The 23,195-nt window shown below is 35.9% G+C and overlaps 3 protein-coding genes across 3 annotated transcripts; all 3 read right to left on the bottom strand.

The window, feature by feature from the left end:
- Positions 1–7,534: 7,534 nt before the first annotated feature.
- Positions 7,535–11,473, bottom strand: EAE98_001401 (uncharacterized protein; the record flags this gene model as incomplete). Its single annotated transcript, XM_038949020.1, has 15 exons — positions 7,535–8,038; positions 8,185–8,335; positions 8,388–8,768; positions 8,818–8,912; positions 8,985–9,393; positions 9,455–9,497; positions 9,707–9,834; positions 9,886–9,904; positions 10,012–10,072; positions 10,128–10,139; positions 10,200–10,209; positions 10,256–10,344; positions 10,408–10,779; positions 10,874–11,211; positions 11,266–11,473. The coding sequence occupies 15 exons, from the start codon at positions 11,471–11,473 to the stop codon at positions 7,535–7,537; spliced, it is 2,820 nt and encodes a 939-aa protein (XP_038815286.1).
- A 334-nt stretch (positions 11,474–11,807) lies between these two features.
- Positions 11,808–12,866, bottom strand: EAE98_001402 (uncharacterized protein; the record flags this gene model as incomplete). Its single annotated transcript, XM_038949021.1, has 1 exon — positions 11,808–12,866. One exon carries the CDS (start codon positions 12,864–12,866, stop codon positions 11,808–11,810), a length of 1,059 nt encoding a protein of 352 aa, XP_038815287.1.
- Positions 12,867–13,300: 434 nt separating this feature from the next.
- On the bottom strand, positions 13,301–18,834 carry EAE98_001403 (uncharacterized protein). The gene is made up of 3 exons (XM_038949022.1): positions 16,904–18,834; positions 16,256–16,849; positions 13,301–16,198 (listed from the first exon to the last, which is right to left on the bottom strand). Exons 1-3 carry the CDS (start codon positions 17,933–17,935, stop codon positions 14,237–14,239), a joined length of 3,588 nt encoding a protein of 1,195 aa, XP_038815288.1. The 5' UTR covers positions 17,936–18,834; the 3' UTR covers positions 13,301–14,236.
- Between the last annotated feature and the right edge of the window lie 4,361 nt (positions 18,835–23,195).

The raw sequence follows: 23,195 nt of genomic DNA on the forward strand, positions 1-23,195 counted from the left end.
ATTATTGGTAATATTTATTAGAAATAATAATTTAATAATTTATTTAGAAAATGAATTGTCTATCACTTTACAGAATTTACTAAATGGAAATATAGAATGGACTTTTATAATAAATAATAAATCCAATCAAAAAGAATCTTTAGTCTAATTAATAATCTTGAATCTATTCTAGATTGAATAATCTAGTTTTTTCGAAGATTATTGTATCAGAAAGTCCCTTATATTAAGCTATATATAATCTCCTATATTGAAATCAATTAAATAATAATATAAATTAATTAATTGAAATATCTTTTTTTATATATATAAGATATTCTTTTTTACTCAATCGAATATTAGTTTATTGTATTTAGTATATTCTTTAATATTAGTTATATTCAAATTATTAATAAATATAATAAAGTCGAGTTTCCAATTCTAGAGATTGTAGAATAAATGGCTATATAAAGTTTTGTATAGAGATTAATTATCTAATAATTCGTAAGAAAATATAAATTAAGCATAATTTATTATTAATAGGAATTCAGATTAATTATCTTAATAATAGCTTATAAAAGAGTATAAGTATTATTAGAAATATTAATTATAAATTTCAATCTAATTATTAGTTTGTAAATAATGAGTAATAAATAGCTTGACTTACATTCCTAAAATATTATTGAATTCTTGCTAGAAGATTAATATAAATTGAGAACTGCAATTAGAGATTATAAACTTTAGAATACCATAATATCTATATATATAATATAGATATAAATAAGCCTAATCTCTTAAATCGATTGATTTATAATAAAATATTGAAATAATCTATTTAATTAATTAATCAATAATGATAAATATATTATTATAATTATATTTATCTTTATTGAAATTGTAATAATTTATAATAATATATTGTCATACTCTTATAGAAACAGAGAGCAGGTAAAGTAAACCGGGGATGCAATCTCTGGGAACAGAGCTGTATTTGTATTTATAATAGTTCTATATATATTAATTAATTATAAGAATTATATTCTTTTAATAATATTGTTTAATTAAAAAAATATAAATCTTTTTTATATCAGAATATATAATAGAAATTAAATTATAAACTTTATAAATCAAGTAAATCTATAAATTATCAATATCTGGAATATATAGATAATTATTATAAAGTAATAATTCTTTTATAAAAGTAAAATATTTATATAATTTAATTATATAATTATATAAAGTTTCTAAATTCAAATAGAATCTATTTATTTCAATAATATAATTAATTATATTAAAAAACAAGAATATTATATTTATATTAAGATTTGCAATAGTATCTGATTTTTATTAAAGAAATTTATATATAATCTTAATATTTATCTAATTATTTTTTATAAGTTATTATAATCAATTCTTTTTCTTAATATTATTTTGCTAATTCAATTTGTTAATATAGTAGATAAGTATATTTGTAAATAGATTATTCTTTTCAATATGATATATAATAATAAAGTTATAATTAGCAAATAATTTTGTTTAATATATTTGTTGAATGTTTAATTATTTAATAGATATAAAATACTCAAAAGTTTTATAATCGGTATATACTTTAATTTAATATAGGGATTTGGTAAGTTTGGTTTTTTAATAATCTAGGGATTTGATAATTATAAATATTTTTTTATTATAAACTTTATAATTTAATTCAATAATAATTATTGTTTTCGAAAAATAAATAATTAGTAATTATTTATTATTATATTTCTAAAAGAGTATATTAGTAATTATATTATCAAATATATTGATTTTCAATATATAGAATAGTATATAATTGTAATACTATAGAAAAAAAGTAAAGATAAATCTATCTTTGAATATATCGAATATATTCTAACAAATTTTGTTAAAATAAAGTTTGATATTTACTTTTATAAATTTGTAAAAAGGTTTTGTTATTATATTATAATTTTTAATAAATCGGTAATAAAAGTTATAAAAACCTAAAAACAATTAAACACCTTTTATAGTAATAGAATAAGTCCAAATAGCAATTATTTCGATTTTCTCTAAATCGATTTATACTTTATTAATAAAAATAATAAAATCTAAATACTTAGTATATTTAATATTGAATTTGCATTTTTTGAAATCCGTTTATAGTTTAACGAACTCAAATCATTTAAAAATATATTTGATATATTCTTCGTATTTGCTTTCGTTTTCAGAATATATTAGTACATTATTGAGATAGGTAGTATAAAAGTTATTTAAATAATCAAATAGGATATTATTTATATATTATTAATAAATTGTAAAGCTATTTATTAATTTAAAAAATAGAATTTTGTATTTATAGAAATTGTATCGAGTATGGAAGGTAGTATATTCTTTGAAAGCAGGATTTATATATATATGGTGGAATGCTTATCGAATATTTAATTTAATATATATCTTTATATTAACAAATTGTATAAGTATTTTGTTAATAAAAGGCAAAAAATATCTATTTTTGTATATTAAAGAATTTAGTAATCTAAAATCTATATAGAACCTTAAGCTTCTATTTGGTTTTTTTATAAAGAGAATTAGTATTATAAATAATACTTGACTGGGTTTTATAAATCCTTTAATAAGATTTTCGATAATATATTCTTTAACAATTTTAAGCTGTTCGAATAATATCTTATACAATAAATTATATTTAAAATCTTTTTTGTTTTCTTTTTCAAAAATAATCTTATAATTATATAATCAAAAGGGAGGTAGAATGTTGAACTTGTATTTAGAAAACACTCAATAATATTGCTAGTAAACCTCAGGGATTGGAGATTCTGTTTTAATATTTGTAATAATATGATTGAAAGTAATAATAGTTTTTAATTTAAAATTATTGAGGGAAACAATTGTGGTTGTAATTCGATAATTGTTATCCTAAGTAGATTTGTAATTTGAAATAATATTATCAATCTTTTTATAGGTAACTATAAAAATCTCATAGTTTTTATTCTTTTTATAGATAAACTGGAATTAAGTTGGTTTAAGTATATATATATCGTATGTATCAAAGATATATAGTGAGAGAGATTTATAAATGAATTGAATATAAACTTAATTAAAAATAGGTTTCTTTCCCAGATTAATTAAAATCAGGGATTTAATTATACCAGGGATTATTATATTAGGCTTTTAGAAAGGTATAATAAATATTATAAATATAATTGATATTATTTTCTATTATTTGTTATTAATATGGTAATATATCTTTTTCAATTAAATATTTTGATTATTAGTATCTTTTTGTTTTAAGTAATTGATTCTAGATTATTATAAACTATTTTTAATTAGAAATATATTTTTTAATAAAGAAATAGTAAAAGAATATTTAGAAGGTTATTCAAAATATTGTTTAAAATAATTAATTTTGATTTGAATCTTTATTAATTATTTACAATCTAGGATTATACTATATAAATCTAAATCAATAATAAAAAATAACAAATAGAATTATTGTTAAGTATTAATTATAAAATTAAGAAAGATTAAATAAATGATGATTTTGCTTTTTGTATTATTATAGCTTTTGATTTCAATTAATGATTTGAGTAGTATAAAATAGGGTTTAAATATAGAAAATAATAATAAAAGAAGTATTCTATCAATAAAAATATAATTATTTATTCTAGAATTTATAAGTGCTTAAATATAATATAAATATTTATTTTTTGAAAATATATATAATAAATTCATAAAATTATTTTTTATTAATTTTATTAAATTGAAAAATCTTATATTCCGGACTATACTTAAAAAGAAACTTTTATCTAAATATTTTGATTTAAATACTGATTTTCAATAATACAAGCGAACTCAATAACTTTTATTTATATATTTAAATTAATATTCTTTTCAATATTCTTTTTTATATTATAAAACTCTTTATTTTCTTTAATCTCTTGAATTTTGATTATAATATTTATATTATTTATATAAAAAATGAAATTATAATTTGCTTTTAATATGGGGGTAGGTATATTATAATTAAAGTTGTTTTCTGAAAATAGAATATTATTAGATTTAAAGATTTCTATATAATTAATAGGAGTGTAAAGGGGATATAAGATCTGAATAAATAGATTTAGATTATTTGATAAATAAAAAGCAATTTTAGAAAGAATTGATAAGAAAATTTTGTTAAATGATTTTTTAAAAGAAATCTCTTTAATTATTTTATTATAATTATATTTCTAAAGTATAATTTCGAATTTATTAATTTTAATAAATTTATTAACTAGATTTTTTATAATATAGTATTATTAAATATAAAGATTAATAGCTTATTAAAGAAAATCAAAAATCTTTTTTTCTAGATTATAAAAAAGAGTTGTCAAATTAGTAATTTCTGTTTATATAGCTAATAGCCTAAATTTACAATACCATACTAGAAAATTTCTATATTATATATTATTAGATATAATCCAGTATTTGTACTCAATATAAGCGTAATCGGCTTTAGCCGGATTTTTGTAAATAGCTACAAGTTGATTAATCAATTACTAATTTATTAAGCAAGGGATTTATATATATAGCAAAAATATATATTCTTGTACTTTTTCTTTAGTTTATTTTATTATATAGGATTGTTATTGTAGTTTTGAAATAAACAAGTTTTTATAAAGTTCAAATCATTTTGTAATTAATAATTACTAAAGATTTGTTTTCGATTCTATATTATTCTTGAGTTTAGATGAGAGATTGATAGGCTTCGGAATATACAAATATTTTATTATAGTAATAAGAAAATAAGAAAGAAGTATTTATTGAATTTATGAATTAATTAATAGAATAATCAGAATTAAAGAGGGTTTATTATTAATATTTGAAAAAGATTATTACAAAAACTAATTTTACAAACAGGGTTTTTTTTATTCTTCTTTTTTCCAGTAATAAAAGATACCCTTTCAATAAAAGTAACTAGAATATTAGGAATTCGAATTCCATAATCCTTTAAGAAATCTATATAATATTACTATCAGAATTGAAGAGATTGAAATAAATAAATAATATTAGAATTATATTATAACAATTCTTTTTTAAACTTTACTATTTCGTTTTATAAGACTTTATAATCTATAAGAATTAGTAATTGTTTTTTTTGAGATAAACAAATATATATTGATATATTATTTTTGAGAGTTAATTTTTTGATTAAAGAGTTGTTTTCTGGCTATTTGTTCTTTCTATATTTATTAATATTTATATTTAAATTGAAGGAACTATGTTTATTACTTTATTGAAATTAGCTATTATTAATTAAAAAAGCTTAATTGATTATAAAGGGAAAGTAATAAAGTCCTTTTGAAATAAATAAATCGAATATAGTAGTAGTATTTGTAACTCAATATATTTAAAGAAAATATCTTTATTAAATCTTAATTAGAATAGATTTTTTTTTTATAAATGATATTGATATACAATTTATTCAAAAAGATATTATAATTATAAGATATTATTTGGATAGCTATCAGATAGCTGTACGATTATATAGAAGTTATAGATAATATAACATTTTATTTTAAAAGAATTACAAAAACAAGATACAATTTGTCCTTAGAATCTATAATTATAAAATCAAAAGCAAAACACTCATCAAATATATCTATATATCAACTATATACATATGATTGTATACATATACGTATACACATATAAGTAATTGTAATTATAATTAAATACCGATCCGTAACATAGGCTAGCTATTCACTTAAGATATCTCGAATTCTTTTAATAATATATATATAAAAACTCAAATATCTTTTTCATTTATTTTTTTCTATATATTTTTCAATTAAAATGTAAATCCCTTTTCTACAAATATATCTACAATCTCTTTATCTAACTATTCTCTATACAGTAATTGAATTACATCAATTAAAATATTATAAACAGATTATATTATACAGATCTTATATTTTATAATAAATATACTATACAAATATAATTCGTATTTCAATTTATATAAAAGACATATACCAACTACTTGAAAATATTCCAAATTGAAGTATTCGAATTTGTGAAAGTAATTTGATTATAGTTCTTTGTTGTAATACTTTGATTATTGATATTTATAAAATTTATACTTACAAAAATCCCTAATTTCTTTTATATCTATTTGCTTTATAAAATCAATCGAATTGTCTTATCATCTCTCAGTCATTGTATTAAAATCATTAGTTATAATAACTAATAATACAATAAACTCTATTATACTTCCAGTATTATTCTTATATTTAATCTTATATTCTATAAAGTTGTCTTTATAAGATCCTACCATATTGATGAATAATAGATAAATAATAAAATAAAATAAAATATTTAAATATAACTTTACCAAACCCAATAAAATTATATTTATTTATAAAAGATAATACTTAGCTTGAACTAGTAGTTATTAATTTGTATTCTTTAATATATATTACTTCGAAAAATAAAATGTAAATTAAAATTGAGTGTAAAGATTGTCACCATATTACTAACTAAATTTGTTTATTAATATTAAACTATATTAAATTAATATTGAATATAAGAATTGCTACTACATTATCAACAATCCTTATTTACACAAAAGTAAATATCAAATCATATTACTTTGATATAAAAACTTATACCTCTTCAAAGAAATACTAACCTTAATTATAAATCCATATTACATTTAAAATTAAGATACCAGGCTCCTGATCTATAATATTACTAATTAGTATTAATATTATTATAAAAATAATAAAGTAATATAGTATTAATAATTCATACTATTATAATATTACTTAAGGTTCTAAAAGCTAAAGGCTATGAACGTATATACTATAGTGCGGGGGCGCTAGCATATGCGCTAGCGCGGTCAGTCACATGATCCCTATCCCAACAATAATAATAATTATTTACTTCCTATGAGTATTATTTTAATAAAAACAATAAAATATATTTTTTAATTTTTAATTTTTTTCATATAATTTTTAATTTATTCTCTCTTTTTTTTATTAATAAATATGAAGTTTTTAATTTGATTTAATATATAGGTATTTATAAGTAAGTATATATTATATAAAAATCACTGAGAAATACTTCTTATATTTTAAAATAAAATATAATAATATTTATAAAATTATTTAGTTATTATTTTATTATTTTATAATTAAAAAAAACTATATAGATATATAATTAATAATATTTATTATCATTTTTCTAACAAATGATAATCTTTATATATATTATCAAAATCTTTATATATATTATCAAAATCTTTATATATATTATTAAAATCTTTATATATAATATTATTAATAAAGTTATTGATATTCTTGCTTAGTATATAAACCACTTACAGCGCCGCTAGCTGACAGTCTAGAGAATAGTATAATAAAAAATCAACTCTTCAAATTTATATAATTAATATCTCGCTATTATTTTCTCCTCCTCCTCCTCCTCCTCCTCTCCCTCCTTCCCTCCCTCCCCTCCTCCTCCCCCCCCCCCAATCCCATCCCACCCCACCCCACCCAACCCCTCACATCTCCGGACAATTCCCCTCCGCCGCCATAGCATTCATAATATTCTCCACATTCAATCCCCCTCCCCCTCCACCAGCACCCCCACCCCCAGCACCCCCACCCCCAGCACCCCCACCCCCAGCACCCCCACCCCCACCAGCATCCCCACCCCCCCTCCTCAACGCCTTAAGATGCGGCAACGAATCATAAAATTCCTCCTGCGCATCCTCCCTCGTCCCCTCGCCATGAAACCCCCTCCACATCTCCCAAAACGACTGTTCAAAGATATCCTCGTCCGCGGCCTCCGGATGCGCCTCCATATACGCCAGAACCGAAGTATCCAAATCCAAGACTTGCTGCGCAAACTCTTCCGCTTCCAGCTGCGCTTGCGTCTTGACGGGCGGCGGTTCGGTACGCGTCGCGTACTCCTTGGCGCTTTCGTGTCGCCCGTCAGCATACGTGATGCCCGTGTCCCCCTTGTCCAGCGTTTCCAGATTGGTTTCCATATCCTCGTCGTCCCACTAATTGAAAATTGGGATAATCAGCCGTTGAATCGCAATGTATTATTTTGCGGCTTCCACAAAAGCCCCAAAGTGAATGGGGAACTCAAGCAGTCGAGAATATATTTTGAGCAAGACTAGGGGAGTTCAAAAGACGTTTTACTCACCTTACACAAAGCCTCATATCCCGCATCCCAATCAATCAGTGATCGACCTTTGGGCAGAACAATGTCTCTTAGGCTTGTTCCTCCACTGGTGAGTACTTTGCATTCCGTGGTAGTTAGTGGTAAGCGTCGGATGATGCCTTTTGGAGCCCAACTAAAATGAACACTGGTTAATTTCAGATCTCACAAATTATATTGCCACTCACGTAAGTACTAATCGAATAGATGCCAAAACCTGTATCAAATCTTCAACTTCTTCTTTGGAAATCAGATCTAGTCCAACCATGCTCGCTACTCCATCACCCTGTTTGACATCGGCGTTGAACAAAGTAAGGAATGTCTCAATGTCGACGTCCCAGAAGACAGAATGGAGCCATATCTGATCTAAAAATTGGTCGTATTTTCTTGAGAGCGCGTCCATAGCGATGCAAAGTCTCAACCCTTTGACGAGTTTTTTCATAAAACGTTCATCCCCTGCATCTATCGACTTGAAGGGTGGAAGATCCGTCTTTGGCCAGCTGGAAGCATGAAGTTGGATGGAGCCACGATAAGTCGAGATGTCACGAATTCTTCCATGCGGCTGGAACCTTACACACTATTAGCATCTACGCCTAATATGGAAGTAACATAAATTACCTAAAGAGATACGGGACGGCTTCGCAATGCAGAAGATACGCACGCCATTCTTTGGCACTAATTTCCAGCCCACCAAGTCGTAAAATATAATCACGCTGCGCTTAAAATTAGCTTTACGCCACCATCAAAATTGTGATCAACAGCCCAAGACTGAAAGTCACTCTTACCAAAGTATGCTCAGGCATGGCAAAACACATTGTGTGCAGAGCCAACTCTCGACGATTATCGATCAAATACGCGCTAATCTCGTCGAACCGAGGACATGGCGGTAAATCTTGATCTCTGAATTCAGCAAGCGTGTCAATCTGTGGTTTTGTTGCCTGGGTGCGCCTTGGCCCTCGGAAAGTACGAGCCCTTCGCACAACGGCGGCTGGGGCGGTTGGGATCCTCTGTCGTTTGCGAGGGGGCTCTGAAGTATTCAATGTGTCCGACCTTAACCTGGTATGTTGACCGTTGTTTGGTATGCCCTCAAACTCGATGAACGGATCCCTTATACTACTGAATCTCGTACCATCTTCCTTGAGATCAACCTTTGTACCTATGACCTTTTTATATTTCACAGTTTGTGTTCCATATCTGTCGATCTCAGCTTTTCACTCACAGTAACAACTTTGGAGGAAAAATAAATTGGACTCACTTCATAACAAAGGATTCAAATCTGCTTTTGCTTCCCATATCCACTAAAATGTGTCAACATGTCGACGATTTACCAGACAGAAGAGGGGACCGAGCCACATAAATTCGAGGAGAAAGAGACCAGTCCCAAAATATGTAATTTATTGTATAGCGATGAATAAAAAGCGGTGCAGTACTTACTATACCAGGTAATAGAAACAGGCCAATATATAGCTGTATAAAAGTCCTATATGGTTCGATGCTAAATCAGCACTGTCAAAGTATATCGTGGTGAATTGAATGCGGGAAGAAACAGCTCGAAGGGATGGAGTAATCACCGGTGGTTTATTGAGTAGGACTGGGTTCCCTTCATTACCGTGAGTGCCCGCGTTGTTTATATCACTGCTTTGAGTAAGACGAAAGGAATGGTTATTGTTAGTAGCTGTTGCTTACTTGAACACAACTCCTCCCTCTACGACAAGTTAGTGTGATATGATTATGGCCATTGACATATACTTTATGGCTAGGGGCTATCCAGACTAGAATATTGGATTGCATGAGGATATTAAATATGCTTACCCAAATCGAGCAACGCATCATCTGGTGCATCACGAAGAGACCGTGTAGTCCCGCCAAATACCTGAATCGAAATTAATATATTTGCTGATATTTCCCTCGGATAGGAATCCACCTACACTCTGCTCCATCTAGAAGCGAATGATAACACATCAGTATTCTATAGCTATTAACATTCAGCAAAGACTCACCGATATCCCCCTGAAATAATTAGTAAAAGCTCAAAGTAGGTAATGATTTTACTTACATTTCCGCAATTACTTCCCGATGAAAATATATCTCATTGCCATTATGGTTGGGCAAATAGGTTTTGTATGTTTGCTGAAAAAGGGCATGCTATACTAAGTTAGAGCCAGACGAAGGACATCCAAATCGAGGACTTTAAAAAAAATAGCGTACACCAAGCTCATGTATGATGGTCTTTGCAACTTCTCCCTGGACCATACGTATTTCTGCAGTATTCAACTTTTCCACAGTTCCAGGAAGCAAAGCTGCGAGAGCATGGAAATCAATGTTTACAACAGAAATGTTGCTTATTGAGCTGGTTAACGTTTGTCCAGCAATACTTCCAAATTTGTGATCTACTGCTAGAACACCGTTTGCTGGATCGGTATACGAGCTTGTTAGGCGGAAATATATATTCTTAGAATGGCTCAAGATTCTGTCTCGGACGTTTCTTCTACCTGCTTCAGTCCCATACACTAGAGGATCTCTAGTATTGAATCGTTTCCAGCCTGAACGTGGTGTCATCAATGTAAAAGGGACCTCCGACTGTGGAATGTCAGTCCACTCGGCGGCAAGCAGACCATCAAACCTACACAGGCAAATTTAATCGCGAACTACATAAAATTGAGGATATAATTACCATGGCCACAAATCCGCATGCGAGATATACAAGCTTGCTATTCGAATGGATGGAAGTATGACCTCCCACACAGTGTCGTCTGTACACTGCGTCATCATCAGAACCGTCATTTGCACCCGCCACAGGAAGCCTTCCACTTACAGCATTCCAGTACCCATCCAAGTCTCCTCCCAAAGGGAAGTCAGCCAATTGTTTTGGCAAGGGGTAATTCCACTTTTTTCTTTGCATTACAGGATGGATGGTAATGTCCGCATTTGGGTTAATTGCAGTTTCGTCTTCATAGATATGGTAAAGTGGTGCCAAGACATCTAACCTCTCCAACTCTGCAGCGGTAAAATCTGGAGGCAGAACATATTAGCAAAGATCTGTGATATATAGTGAGATTTACACACCTGCCAAGCAAAGCCTCTGTAGCCAGCGCACATCGTCGGCGAATTTTCTCTCATCATAGGTAGAATGCGGTTTCAAAGTTACTGGCGTGAGGCCGCTCTTTAATGGTATAACACCTTGAAGTTCTGGCTCGGCGAGATGGCCGTATACGTCCGCAAGCTCAGTACGAGGTATATGCGGTCGCCAACACGGAGGAGGAGGATGAGGCATGTTCAATAGTAGAGCAAGGACTGTTCGAGAGAAATTTTCAATCTAATTTAGCTGTCTTGCCGATGGATACAATCGGACGCATGCTACGAAAACATTTGCTGTTGCTGTAGAGAGAGAATTGACGACTGTCATTCCAACCAGCACAAAGAAACAAAGAAAGCATACAACCAATGGTTGAAATAGATATACAACAACAAGGATCAAAGACGAATTCGGCCAATGACTACAAGTCCTTTCAAGGATTGATACACCCAAAAAATCTCCTCGGTAAAAATTGCAAGTTTGAAGATATACCAGAATTTGCAAAGACCGCTTGGAATAGATTAGAAAGCCATCACATCAAAATTAAGCTCTCGCCATTTCCCACTTCCAAAAATTTAATATCCCCTACCTTTTCTACATCACCACTCTCGCCATTCTCCTCGGCTTCTCTCTCCAACGCTTCCTTCAGCGTCACAACTTTACGATTCAAAAACCAGCTCACGATTCCTCCACCCACCTTGACCTCATCATGCGTACCAACCCAGTACTTTGCATTCAACAACCTTTGAACCTTCAATCCATTGTGTGCCCCTTTATTCAATTGTGCTCGAGGTAACGAAATGTCCTGCAATCCATGTAATAACGCGAGGGTCTGAATAGGCGGTTGAGCATTTCCCACCAATGTAAGATCTCCAGGGTCGATTCCATGAGGTGTATATATCACAGCTTCAGGTATATCGTCATTCGCATCTTCATCTGAAATATTCCTCTCCGAAAATGTCGAGAATGTAATCATAATAGCAGAATGATAATAGAGCAAATCCACACCCGCTTTCGCCACTCTCGATATACCCACCCAATCTGGTAAATACTTTGTAGAAGACTCTTTCCAATCACCATCAAACCTACATATCTCTTCCACATGATCAAAATGTGCCCAAGACGTTATCGCCACCGCCGCCTTCGCAGTTGCAAAAACCGGAATGGTATTTGGAATTTCGAGTAAAGTGTCCTTGTGCATATGGTCTGTGAATTCATGGCTCACCACCACTGCATCAATCCAGCCTCCATCGCCGGCGATTTCTTTCCCCAGTGCAACTTCCTCAATACTCTTGATAAACTCTTCAATCTCGGCGATACTTTGCACTGCGCTGGGATTGGCATGCCATTGTTGACTGAAGAAGGCAGCAACATCACTTTGGCCACCGCGTAGCCATGGATCAATCAAAATGTGATAATATGCTTTATTGAACGAGGTTTCCGCTGTTTTAGGGTACGGTATCGAAAGAAGCCATGTAGTGTCTGCATTAAGATGAGTGATGAGGGGTCGAGAAGTATTGAGAGTATCGCGGATAGACTCGTTGGGAGTGGGTTGAAGTAGCGCGGAAATTAAATTTATGGGTTGATCCATTTTCACTGTACGGGAAGATTATTAGTATGCAGGTTTATGAGAAAAAGTAGTTTAGAGTTGGAGTTAGAAAAAGGGTTTCTGCTAGGTTACATTGTGGTAGTGGCGGGTTCACATGAGGAAGGTACGGGGTTTCAATGACGTCTGGAATGCCAACGATGGGACTGGTCCGAGCTCACCGGGGTCCCAGGCCAGGATTAGATATGTACTTTGAAGTTCATATATCAAAAACCCAAAACCATCTACTCCTACCTACCAAAGGAATTCAAATTCAAATTGGTTGAATTTTACCATATTAACTTTCGGATTCTAAAGTATCCATGGCTATCATAGCTTTAACTTCTCAATCCTTGAACGAACCATTCGATCAAATTATAACTCACACATCACATTACATCACACGTGCATAACCTCAAAAATCCCTAGTCTTCTTTCAAAAGATGCTGTTTCTGTTTTCACTCTCAATTATTACAAATGATTTACCCAGGGTTCATATCCCCCAATCCATCATCATCTTTCTCCCCTTTCTCTCACTTCGCTTTTCTCGCAATTCTCTTCTCTACTCCCCTCAAAATCCTCCCCTTTCCTCCGTCACAAAGTCTCGCTTCTCGCTTCTCAAGTCTCAAGACCCATCCCCCTCCACACGCATGCTCTATCTCTCATCCCACCTTCAATATTGTAGACCCGCCAAATCTAGCAGTAATCTCCATCCATGAATCAAGCACACGCGTATTTTCTTCTCTCACAAGGAACCCATTATTCGAGACTCCACTACCCACTATCACACCACCCAATAAGATATCCCACTCCCCTTTCTCATCTCATTCCCCACACCACCAAATTAATAGAGAAGAGAAGGTAAAAAAAAGCGAAACAACAACTTTAAAAAGCTAAAGGTAAGAGAAAAATAAACTATTCGACTACTCTTCACAATCAGACAACACAAATGCTACTCAATTCAACTCCCATAACCCCAAGATATAATCTTATCCACAGCGAAAGCAAAAAATAAAAAGCGAGTCAAATATCTCGTCCATCAATGATGAGACTCGCGATTCACAAGTTCAGGTCCAGGTCCAGGTTGAAATCGAGTTGAGCGCGAGAAGATATAACAAGCGAACCATATGATGAAATGCAAGAGAACGCCTGCCCACACTCCACCTCCAACCTCCCGCACCAAAATCCAGCAGGCCCGCCAAGCCGTTCTAGAGAAATGAAAGCAAAGCTTGCTGTCAATCAGACCAAAAGCTGAATCGCAAGTTCCCGGTGCTTTCGCTGAAAGCTTATGCATAAATCCAGAATTGAACAAAGTTTTTATCGTGTATATGTTGAAGTGATATCATTTAAAAAGGATTATTATCTCCAAACGACTTTCACTCTCCACGAGCCTTTCCACGTCTTCGGAAAAAGTCCATGACCTTTCTAGCTGCACCACTACTACCACCATGATCATTGTGTGCATGCTCTTGATCATAAGCATCGGCAAACTTGCGATTGTTCTTCTGTAGTACACCTCTACCATTATTGCGTCCTGATGGTCGTCGCGAGTCTTCATATGAGTTATTATTGTCATTCTGATATGGACCACGTCGACTTTGACCAAATGAAGATTCGGAATCAGTCGTCAATGCCGATTCATCTTGGCGGAAGTTTGCCGGCGGTAAGAATTGTGGTGGGCCACCCATCCTAGAATCTGGATTCTGCTGTTGTGGTTGAGCAAAACGTTGTCTTTCTTGTTGTGCTGGGCTAGCGCGGTTTGGATCATATGCTGCATCCGCATGCTGATATTCGGCTGTACTTCCACTAACATTTCTGTTGTCCTGCGACGCGTCAAGATGATTACCTTGCATTTCGGGATATGGCTCATAGTGACCATCGGTTGGAGTGCTAGCAGGTGGGGTATTTGGATCTTTACCGATACCAATAGATTTTAAAGAGAAAGATGCCGGGAGGAGAGAGAATCTTCTTGAAGCTTTTTCCTGAGAACCTGTCGTGGATCGCCCAGCTATACTTCCACTTCTCTTTTTGCCAAACCCAAATGATATGGAGCGTCTAGAGTCTATCGACTGTCTCGAGTCATCGGTATTTATGATATTGGCATTTGACATGCTGACTGGAGGATATGACTTCTTTGGTTTTTCTGAAGATTTCTCTGCGTGTGATTTACCACCAAAAAGCGAATTGGTTCTGCTAAATATGCCCCCGATCGTGTTTGATCTCTTGTGAGTCTTGCTACCCTCAGATGGTACATTTGCAGTTCCTGCTGGAAGTCCTGCGACTCTGGCGAATTTTGGAGCTATAGGTTGAGAAGTTGATTGAGGAGGGTATTCAAAGGTTTGTTCGCCTTGAATCATAGGAGGGGAAATGTTGTAACTGTTCGAGCTCTTTGGTTGAGGTTGAGACATACGGCCATGAGCATTAGTTCCAGCGACGGTTGGGGCCACAGGCTGGCTGTAAGATCCACGGGTTGGGAAGCCCATAGATCCAGATCTATTAGAAGTCATGGAACCACCGGTAGTTGGTCTTGCGATTGATGGTTGGCCAGTCACTGGGGTCGTATAGTTAATGTCTGAAGCTGCGCGGTGATCCCGAGTAGGTCGAGGAGGTGGAACCATACCTTGTTGTCGCTGTGAGCTTCCCGTTCGTCTTGCCGAGGCTGCTTGTTGGGCTTCTCTTGTCATTGAAGGATCCTGAGGCGATGACATATCTCCTGCAGGGACATTTCTTCTAGAGCCTTGAGCTCCAGAAATCTCGACTGGGCCTTGGCTGCCAGCACGAGCGCGTGTTCTCGAACCGGATTGAGCACTGGACGAGTTGGTAGAAGGCTCGCCTCTTTGTGTTTGTGATCTTGGAGCCACATATTCGACCTGTACAGTTCGTCTCTTGTTGTCCTTTGAAGTTTTGGGAGGTGCCTCTTCTCCATCTTGATCCACATGCCCGTGTTTCCTACTGAGATCCCCAACGGCTGCGGGTGCCTTTTGTGATTTGGGTTCCCGAACTGAAGCACTTCTCGCAAGCAGAGGAGCTTCTTGAGGTTCATCAGATGGGACAGTAGTGTTGGCAATCTCTACAGTAGTAGTTGTGCTGCTAGTAATGAAGCCAACGACATGCGCATATTCGCTCAACCAACTGTGTCGGGCAACTTCAAATAGATCTGCACGTTTGCGTGGGTCTGGGACGAGAATACGTCGGAGAAGGTCTCGAGCATGCGGTGTAACATATTCTGGAAAGGTAAGTGGTGTCGAAACTATATATTTGTAGAGAAGGTTAATGTTGTCGCCCTCAGGATTGGCTGGATCATCATCGAAAGGTAGATATCCTGCAAGCATTGCATACTGAATTCATGTTAGCGGTGGGTGCAACTAGCAACAGGTGCAAACATCAAGACTTACCAAGATTACTCCGCAACTCCATACATCGACCTTGCGGCCGGTGTATAGCGAATCACTCACAACCAATTCTGGAGCTGCATAGCACGGACTGCCACAACTTGTCTGCATCAGATCTCCTCTCCGCGAGCCGCCAGGTAAAATCTTATCCAACTCCATACGCTTGACGTAGTCACGACTAGCTAAGTTGTACTCGATTTCGTCTCCAAGCTCATCGTCGGGGTTAAAGGTGTTTGCAAAACCAAAATCCGTAATGATAATGTTGCGGTTGCGATCCAGCAGAAGGTTCTCAAGCTTCAAATCTCGGTGAACAATTCCCTTCTTATGTAAATATCCAACACCAGAGACCAATTGAGCAAACAGGCGGCGAGCAGCGTTATCCTTGAGGTATCGGTGGTTGAGAATGTAGTCAAAGAGTTCTCCCCCTGAAGCATACTCCAGAATAATACCAATTTGCTTTTCTGTCTCCACCATCTCATGTAACTGAACAATATTGGGATGGGATATCTCTCGAAGAATGGCGATTTCTCTGTAAATCTTTGCAAGTCTCGTAGGGTTCGTCCCGACACTATCGCGGCGGATAAGTTTGATAGCGACCTAGGAGGATAAAATTAGCATAGCACCAAATCAATATTCAGTGAAAGGACTTACTTGAGTACCACCTGCTTGTTTCCAGCCCATTTTCACCTTACCAAATTCTCCCTCTCCAAGAGTGTTGCCCAGATAGTACTCACCGAATTTACTGTTCTTTTCACGTTTCCCAGAGTTTGCTGAGTGATCATGACGGGATCTCTGCTGCCGAGGAGCTTCTTCAACCACGGGAGGAGCTGCAACAGCGTTAGGTACGGCCTCCGCCATTCGTTCCCTCTCTCGCTCCAAATCCACCTTGGGATCGCTCACAATCACACGATTCAACACCTCACTTGCTTCGTGGGACAGTCCAGCAGGTGAATTGGTACCCGCTGGATGTGATCTATTTTGTGCATTAGGAGGTGGACCAGCTCTCTGCTCACGACTTCCACTCGGTCTATGCGGTAGAGCTTCAGGTGATTGTTGAGCTCTGCGTCTGGCTCGAGTGGCCGCTGTGGCAGCAGCTGTTGCATCCTCACTGCTCGTTCCATTGGTTTGTATATTCCTCCTCTCGTGATACTGGTTCTCCTGTGACTGTGCCCGACGTGGGGAATCTCTCGCCCGCGGCTCGTCCGAATGTTCACCTCGTCTTGAACTCGAGCTACGATTGGTGGCCGAAGTGGCAGCCGCTATTGCTGTACTCGGTCTGTTTGAAGAAGATCTTTCCGAGACCATTGGGGGCACACCTCGTTGATGATCGCCCAGAGCCATTGGAGCAAAACTCGAAGGGGATGTGGCGGTGGTTGGGGAGATTTGATGTGAAGGGTGATTACTGCGAGGATTTATTGGAGCTGAGTTTGTGGTTACCGAAGGTGAGGTGTACTGGGGTTGGGGAGGTGTGTTTGTAGATGCGCCATTGCCGCTCGGCCTTCGAGATGGTTTTCTTGCAGAGGAGGGAGAAGCGTTGGTGGTGGATTGGTTGTAGTAAGGGTCTCGCGATTGTTGTGAGCCCGAAGTGTAAGGTCTCCCCGAGGAGGATGGTGCTGCCACTGGAGATTGCGATCCTATTGATGTTGGTTGATGAGGGGCGGTCTGCAAAGCGGCTGAAGACATATCTTGTAAATTTTGCGCACTGTTGTCAATCGCAGATTGGGTGTCTAGCAAGCGGAAATTACCACAACCGTTGCTGAGGCACGATTCAGAAGGTGCTATTAGGATTGCGAGGTTTTCGCCGGTCTATCACCTACTTCCACCAACTAACATCATGGGAGGGGGGAGGATCGAGGAAAATTAATTGCACCTTTGGGACAGGGGGATATTGGGAATGCTGGCGATAACAATTATCAATGAGAGGATTGTTGGATTTTTTTTTTTTAGAGTTTTCGACCAAATTTAAAAAAGAGTGTCGCGGCTGGCGCTGGATTTGGATTTGGGCGACTATTATGTTTAGATATCGTAGCTCCCTAACGAAAAAGTAGGCGGTCGAGGAATATGGGTTACGGCGGGAACTGGTGAACGGCTCCTTTCGTTAGTGTCGACCCTCTCTTTTTTTTTTATGGTCTTTTGGTGGTGAATGTATGAGGGTGTATAAGTGTGAGTGTGAGTGTGAGTGTGAGTGAGTGAGTGTATGTGCGGTTGTTGGCGGATCAATTGAACCCAAAGTTGCTTTGCTTTGATTTGATTTGATTGATTTGATTGATTATAATGCGTAGGTAGGTACCAGTAGAGAGCGTAATTAAATGTGGGTGGCTGGGGAGAAAGTAAAGCAAGACCCCCAAGATGGGAAATTGAAATTGAGATTGGAGATTGAGATGAATCGAATTGAGTTTTTTGTTTTGGATTTTGAATTTTGAATTTTTGTTTTTTTTCTCGGTCGAATCTCGATGTAGATAGGTAGGAAGTATGTAAGTACCCTTCTTCTGTTCTACCTCTTGATGGGAGAGAGGGAGAGAGGAGGGAGAGAGAGGGAAGAAGCAAAAGGTAGGTAGGTAGGTAGGTAGGTAGGTAGGTAGTCAAGGTTAAGGTAAGGTCTGGTGAATTGGGCGAATTGGGCGAATTGGGTGGGTGAAATGGTGAAATGGTGAAAGAGAGGTGAGATGGTAAAATGTAATATGTAAAATGTGAATGTGAATGTGAATGTGAATGTGAATGTAATTGTTGTAATTGTTGTAATTGTTGTAATTGTTGTAATTGTTGTAATTGTTGTAATTGTAAATTGTGATGGATGGTAATCTTCTTTGGCGATGTTTTATTGGTTGTTATGATTAATCCTTTTTTGATTTTCCTTTTCCTTTTTCTTTCGTATGGAGGATTTCTTGTGGTTATTGTTTGGGCTTTTCTGCTTCTTGCTTGTGCTTCTCTCTTTTCTAGTTTAACGACAGTATGTAAGTTGGATTGTATGTGGTAAGGTTTTTCTTTCTTTTTCTTTCAAATGTACAACAAGAAGGTTAAATAGAGAGGGGGAGAGAGGGTAGAGAAAGAGAGAGAGAGAGAGAGAGAGAGAGGGATGAAGAGAAAGATGGTGGGCGAATGAGTGTAAAACGGTAAGAGAGGGAGAGGGAGAGTAAAGTGAGTGAGGTGGTGGTGGTAGACTGGTCGTGTTGTGGGTAAGTCGATTAAAGGAAAAAGGAATAACAAGGTGGGAAATAAGATCAATCAGGTAATCCCTCAGTCAGGAATATAATAAGGCATAAGATGGAGGAAATGCAGAGGAAATGCAGAGGAAATGCAGAGGAAATGCAGAGGATAGTGAATCGAGAGACAAGAGAGAGAGAATTGTACAGAGGAGGTAGATCCGATGGATTTGCCCAGGGGTAAAAAAGATGCACCTAGAGATGTGCCTAGAGATATCCCTAGAGATATCCCTCGAGATATACCCAGCGATATACCCCGAGACCTCTATCAAATCTCAGAAATCTCAGAAATCTCAGATGCGACCGAGGGAATCCAGCACCTTGTACCCAGAGCATCAAGCTTTAGAGCATGAAGCTTCGAGATTATGCTCCTTTTCCGGAGAGAAGAAGCGTGTTTATAGTGATTTCCCGCCGTTTCGCAGGTGTAACACTGGGCTGATGATATGTGATGATGTGATGATAGGTATGTGATATCAAGGCTCCCAGGGAGTGCTCTGTAAATAAGATATGATAGTGATTGGAGTGCTGGGTGCGGGCTGAGTGCTAGGTGCTAGGTGCTGGGTGCTAGGCTGTTGTATTGACTATTATTGACTATGGACGGTTGGGTATTGAGTCGGTACAGTATCTAATCTAGGTGGATGCTCATAATTCATTCCCACGTTCCCTGTGTTTGGGTCCTTGGTCCTTGAGTCTTTGGCTCCTTGGGTGTAGATACTGATTGTCTGTACTCCGTATATGAATACGGAATAGGGAAACTCTCGGTGTAGGTACATGTATGGGTGTAGGTGTAGATAGAAACTTGACATAAAAAAAATAAAAATAAAATATGAATTTGAAATAATTACTTACAATTATGGATCAATCGATATTCCTTTCTTTTTCTTCTTCTTTCCTTTCCTGCCTTTTCTTTTCCATATATGTATGGATGTCTGTATAGGTATTATGTTCTCGTATTGTACTGTACTGTACTGTACTGTACTGTAATGCAATGCACTATCCTGTACTATATTGTAAGTCGGTAAGTCGGTAAGTACCTAACAGGTCTTTCTCTCTTTCTTTCTTTCTTTCTTACCACAACTACAACCACAAATCTTCCCTCGATGATCTGATATATCAACCCTTAAGATTAACAATAAAGATCTCTTCTCTTCTCTTCTCTTCTCTTCTCTCGTTCCCTTCTTCTTCTTCTTCCAAGTTCTCACCCTTCTTCCAATTCCCAATTCCAACTTTCTCTGGGTCAGCCCAAACCTTCTTCCTCAATCTCTCCCAAGTAGTCGTAATTTCCTTTTCCTTCATTTAGCGAGGGTGGATGGGATGGGGCCCGGGGGACGTTCAAAGTGGGAAAAAGGAGAAGGGAAAATGAAACGCCCAGGGCGGTGGATGAACGGAGCGGGCTTCGCACACAAGGGAAGCAAGCCAATGCAAGGCACGCATGCGCATTGTGAAGTGCATTTCTGATGGGGAAAAAGAAATGCATGCTTGCACTACCGACACTACCTCTGGACTTGCACTGACTCCCGTGAGATGTGGATAGGAAATGGTGGGATGGATGGTTTGGTTTGATACTTTTTGAGATTCATACCACGCAGGAACCATAAGGGGAGGATGATGGATGAATGAATGAATGAGATAATGTATAGCATACCTATAGAGAAATAAAGCAAGTTGTAAGAATACTATCGTATGAATCAAATCCAATTCAGTAGCTGGCTGGCTGGCTGGCTGGTATCAAAGATTCGTTCGCGTTCGCTGTTGCGTCTAGGTCCTCGTCTTCGGCTTGTGGATGGATATCAGATGGGATGGGTGAAGTAGGTAATCGATCCAGAAAGATATCGAACTTGACACTTTGAAAATGCAAAGTAGGTAGATAGGTAGATAAATAAGTATTTAGAACACACACAAATCAAAGCAAAGTCCAAACGAACAAGTCCACTCTTCACGCGCAAAATCTCCATGCAAAAGAACAAGACTTTCTTTTCCTTTTTCCGTCCCTTTCCTCTACATTACATACAATACAAGCGGATCACATAAACTTATTATCAAATCCATCACCCCGAACTCTGTGCATGAATCGTCCTGGGAATACCATATTACCATTTACATCTGTGTACGAAGCATCTCCATCCCCATTCGCAAGCGCACTCTCGCAACGAAAAGGGGGAGAAAAGAAACGAAACGGGTTATTCCTTGATCCATCAGACGAACAAAAGAAATCCCCGGAAATCTCTCCTTCTAGAATTATCATGTACACATTATCATGCATTAACCTCATTCCCACTCACCCACCAATGAACCAATCAACCATCAGCGCGTCGCTCTCGCCTTTTCTCTGGCATAACATCACAAACCTTAAGCCCAAGCCCGCCCATCCCATCCCATCCAACGGTGAGCGAGCGAGCGAGCGAGCGACCAAAGAAACCATCTGATGCTGATTCTGACAGCCTTCTAGCTCGCTCCTCGAACGACAGACGCCGGACGCGAATGAGGGGGATCCTAGATGCGAGGCCATGTCTTTCTTGGGATGCATGATGTGGTTCCATAGGATAGGTACGCATCCTTTCCAAATGGCGAGATGGCATAATCATCATCATCTCATCCAGCGGGAAAACTTTCTTTGCCTTTCTTTGCATTGACGTGGCATGCGAGGATCCTGGAGAGGTACTTGGGTACTTACTAGGCTTTTAGGGAGGTAGGCTCAAGGAAGGTAGGTAGGTAGGTTTTCTTTGGGTGGGATTGACCGTCTGTTCGTCTGTTCGTCTGTTCGTCTGTTCGTCTGTTCGTTTGTGAGTACATAATAAGTCAGTAAGTCCTCTGTTCCGTCGACAAATATTCAGATCGTCATTAGTCCCTTGAATTGTATATATCTGTCTCTCCGTCTTCCCCCTCTCTAGGATCCCCCGGTGAGTAAATAATCCTCTCTTCATGTACCGGTGAATCCAGATTTTAGTCGAGATCGAATTTGTACACCGTACACTGATGTCGAGATCCATGGAATACCAAAGGATGAACCTTGAAGTTTCTTACTAACCCGGGGACTAACTTGGTATTATATTTACTCCATCATAACAAAACGCGTTGTGAAGTCATCATTCATCATCATTATCATCATCATCATCATTGGTAAATTTTCCTTTAATTAATATATCTTCTTTATAGGTATCTATATTCCGTAATTCTAATTCAAGTATCAAAAAGAAAGCCCATCCACACTACATATATATACACATACACATATATTACATTACATTACATTACACAATCTCTCTCTCCCTCTCTCTCCAAAACCAAAAAATGATCATCTTCATCTTCATCTCCATCTCAACACATCCTCTATCTTTAGTTCTCCACTGCGCATCCATCCATCCATCCATTTATTTATTGCTACAAACATACATACAAACAAATATAGAGCAAACACAATAGGTTACCAATACTCCACAATATATCTACCCACCTACCTATCCACCCGTACCCTTCAATTCAAAATTCAACATCCCATTCATGATTCATCTCCTATCCTCCTCTGTCTTGACTCTTGACTCTTGACTCTCACGATGACTCTGACGATGACTCTGACTATAAAAAGGGTTATTAATATAATAGGATAGGAAATAGGATAGGATAGGATAGGAAGCGCAGATGTAATACTATACAATTCATATATTCATTCATTCATTTATTCATCCATTCCAATTCTCCCAATTCTCCCAATTCTTCATTACACCACTCACTACTCACCC

This window comes from Botrytis deweyae (assembly GCF_014898535.1).
Source record: "Botrytis deweyae strain B1 chromosome Unknown BDEW_002, whole genome shotgun sequence".
Taxonomy (NCBI): Eukaryota; Fungi; Ascomycota; class Leotiomycetes; order Helotiales; family Sclerotiniaceae; genus Botrytis; species Botrytis deweyae.

Bases quoted from the DNA above. Each gene is read 5' to 3' on its own strand.
- EAE98_001403 (XM_038949022.1), bottom strand. From the start codon at position 17,935: ATGTCTTCAGCCGCTTTGCAGACCGCCCCTCATCAACCAACATCAATA. The intron at 16,850-16,903 runs GTAAGTCCTTTC...TTATCCTCCTAG, and splicing joins AACAAGCAGGTGGTACTCAA to GTCGCTATCAAACTTATCCG. The intron at 16,199-16,255 runs GTAAGTCTTGAT...ACATGAATTCAG, and splicing joins GGAGTTGCGGAGTAATCTTG to TATGCAATGCTTGCAGGATA.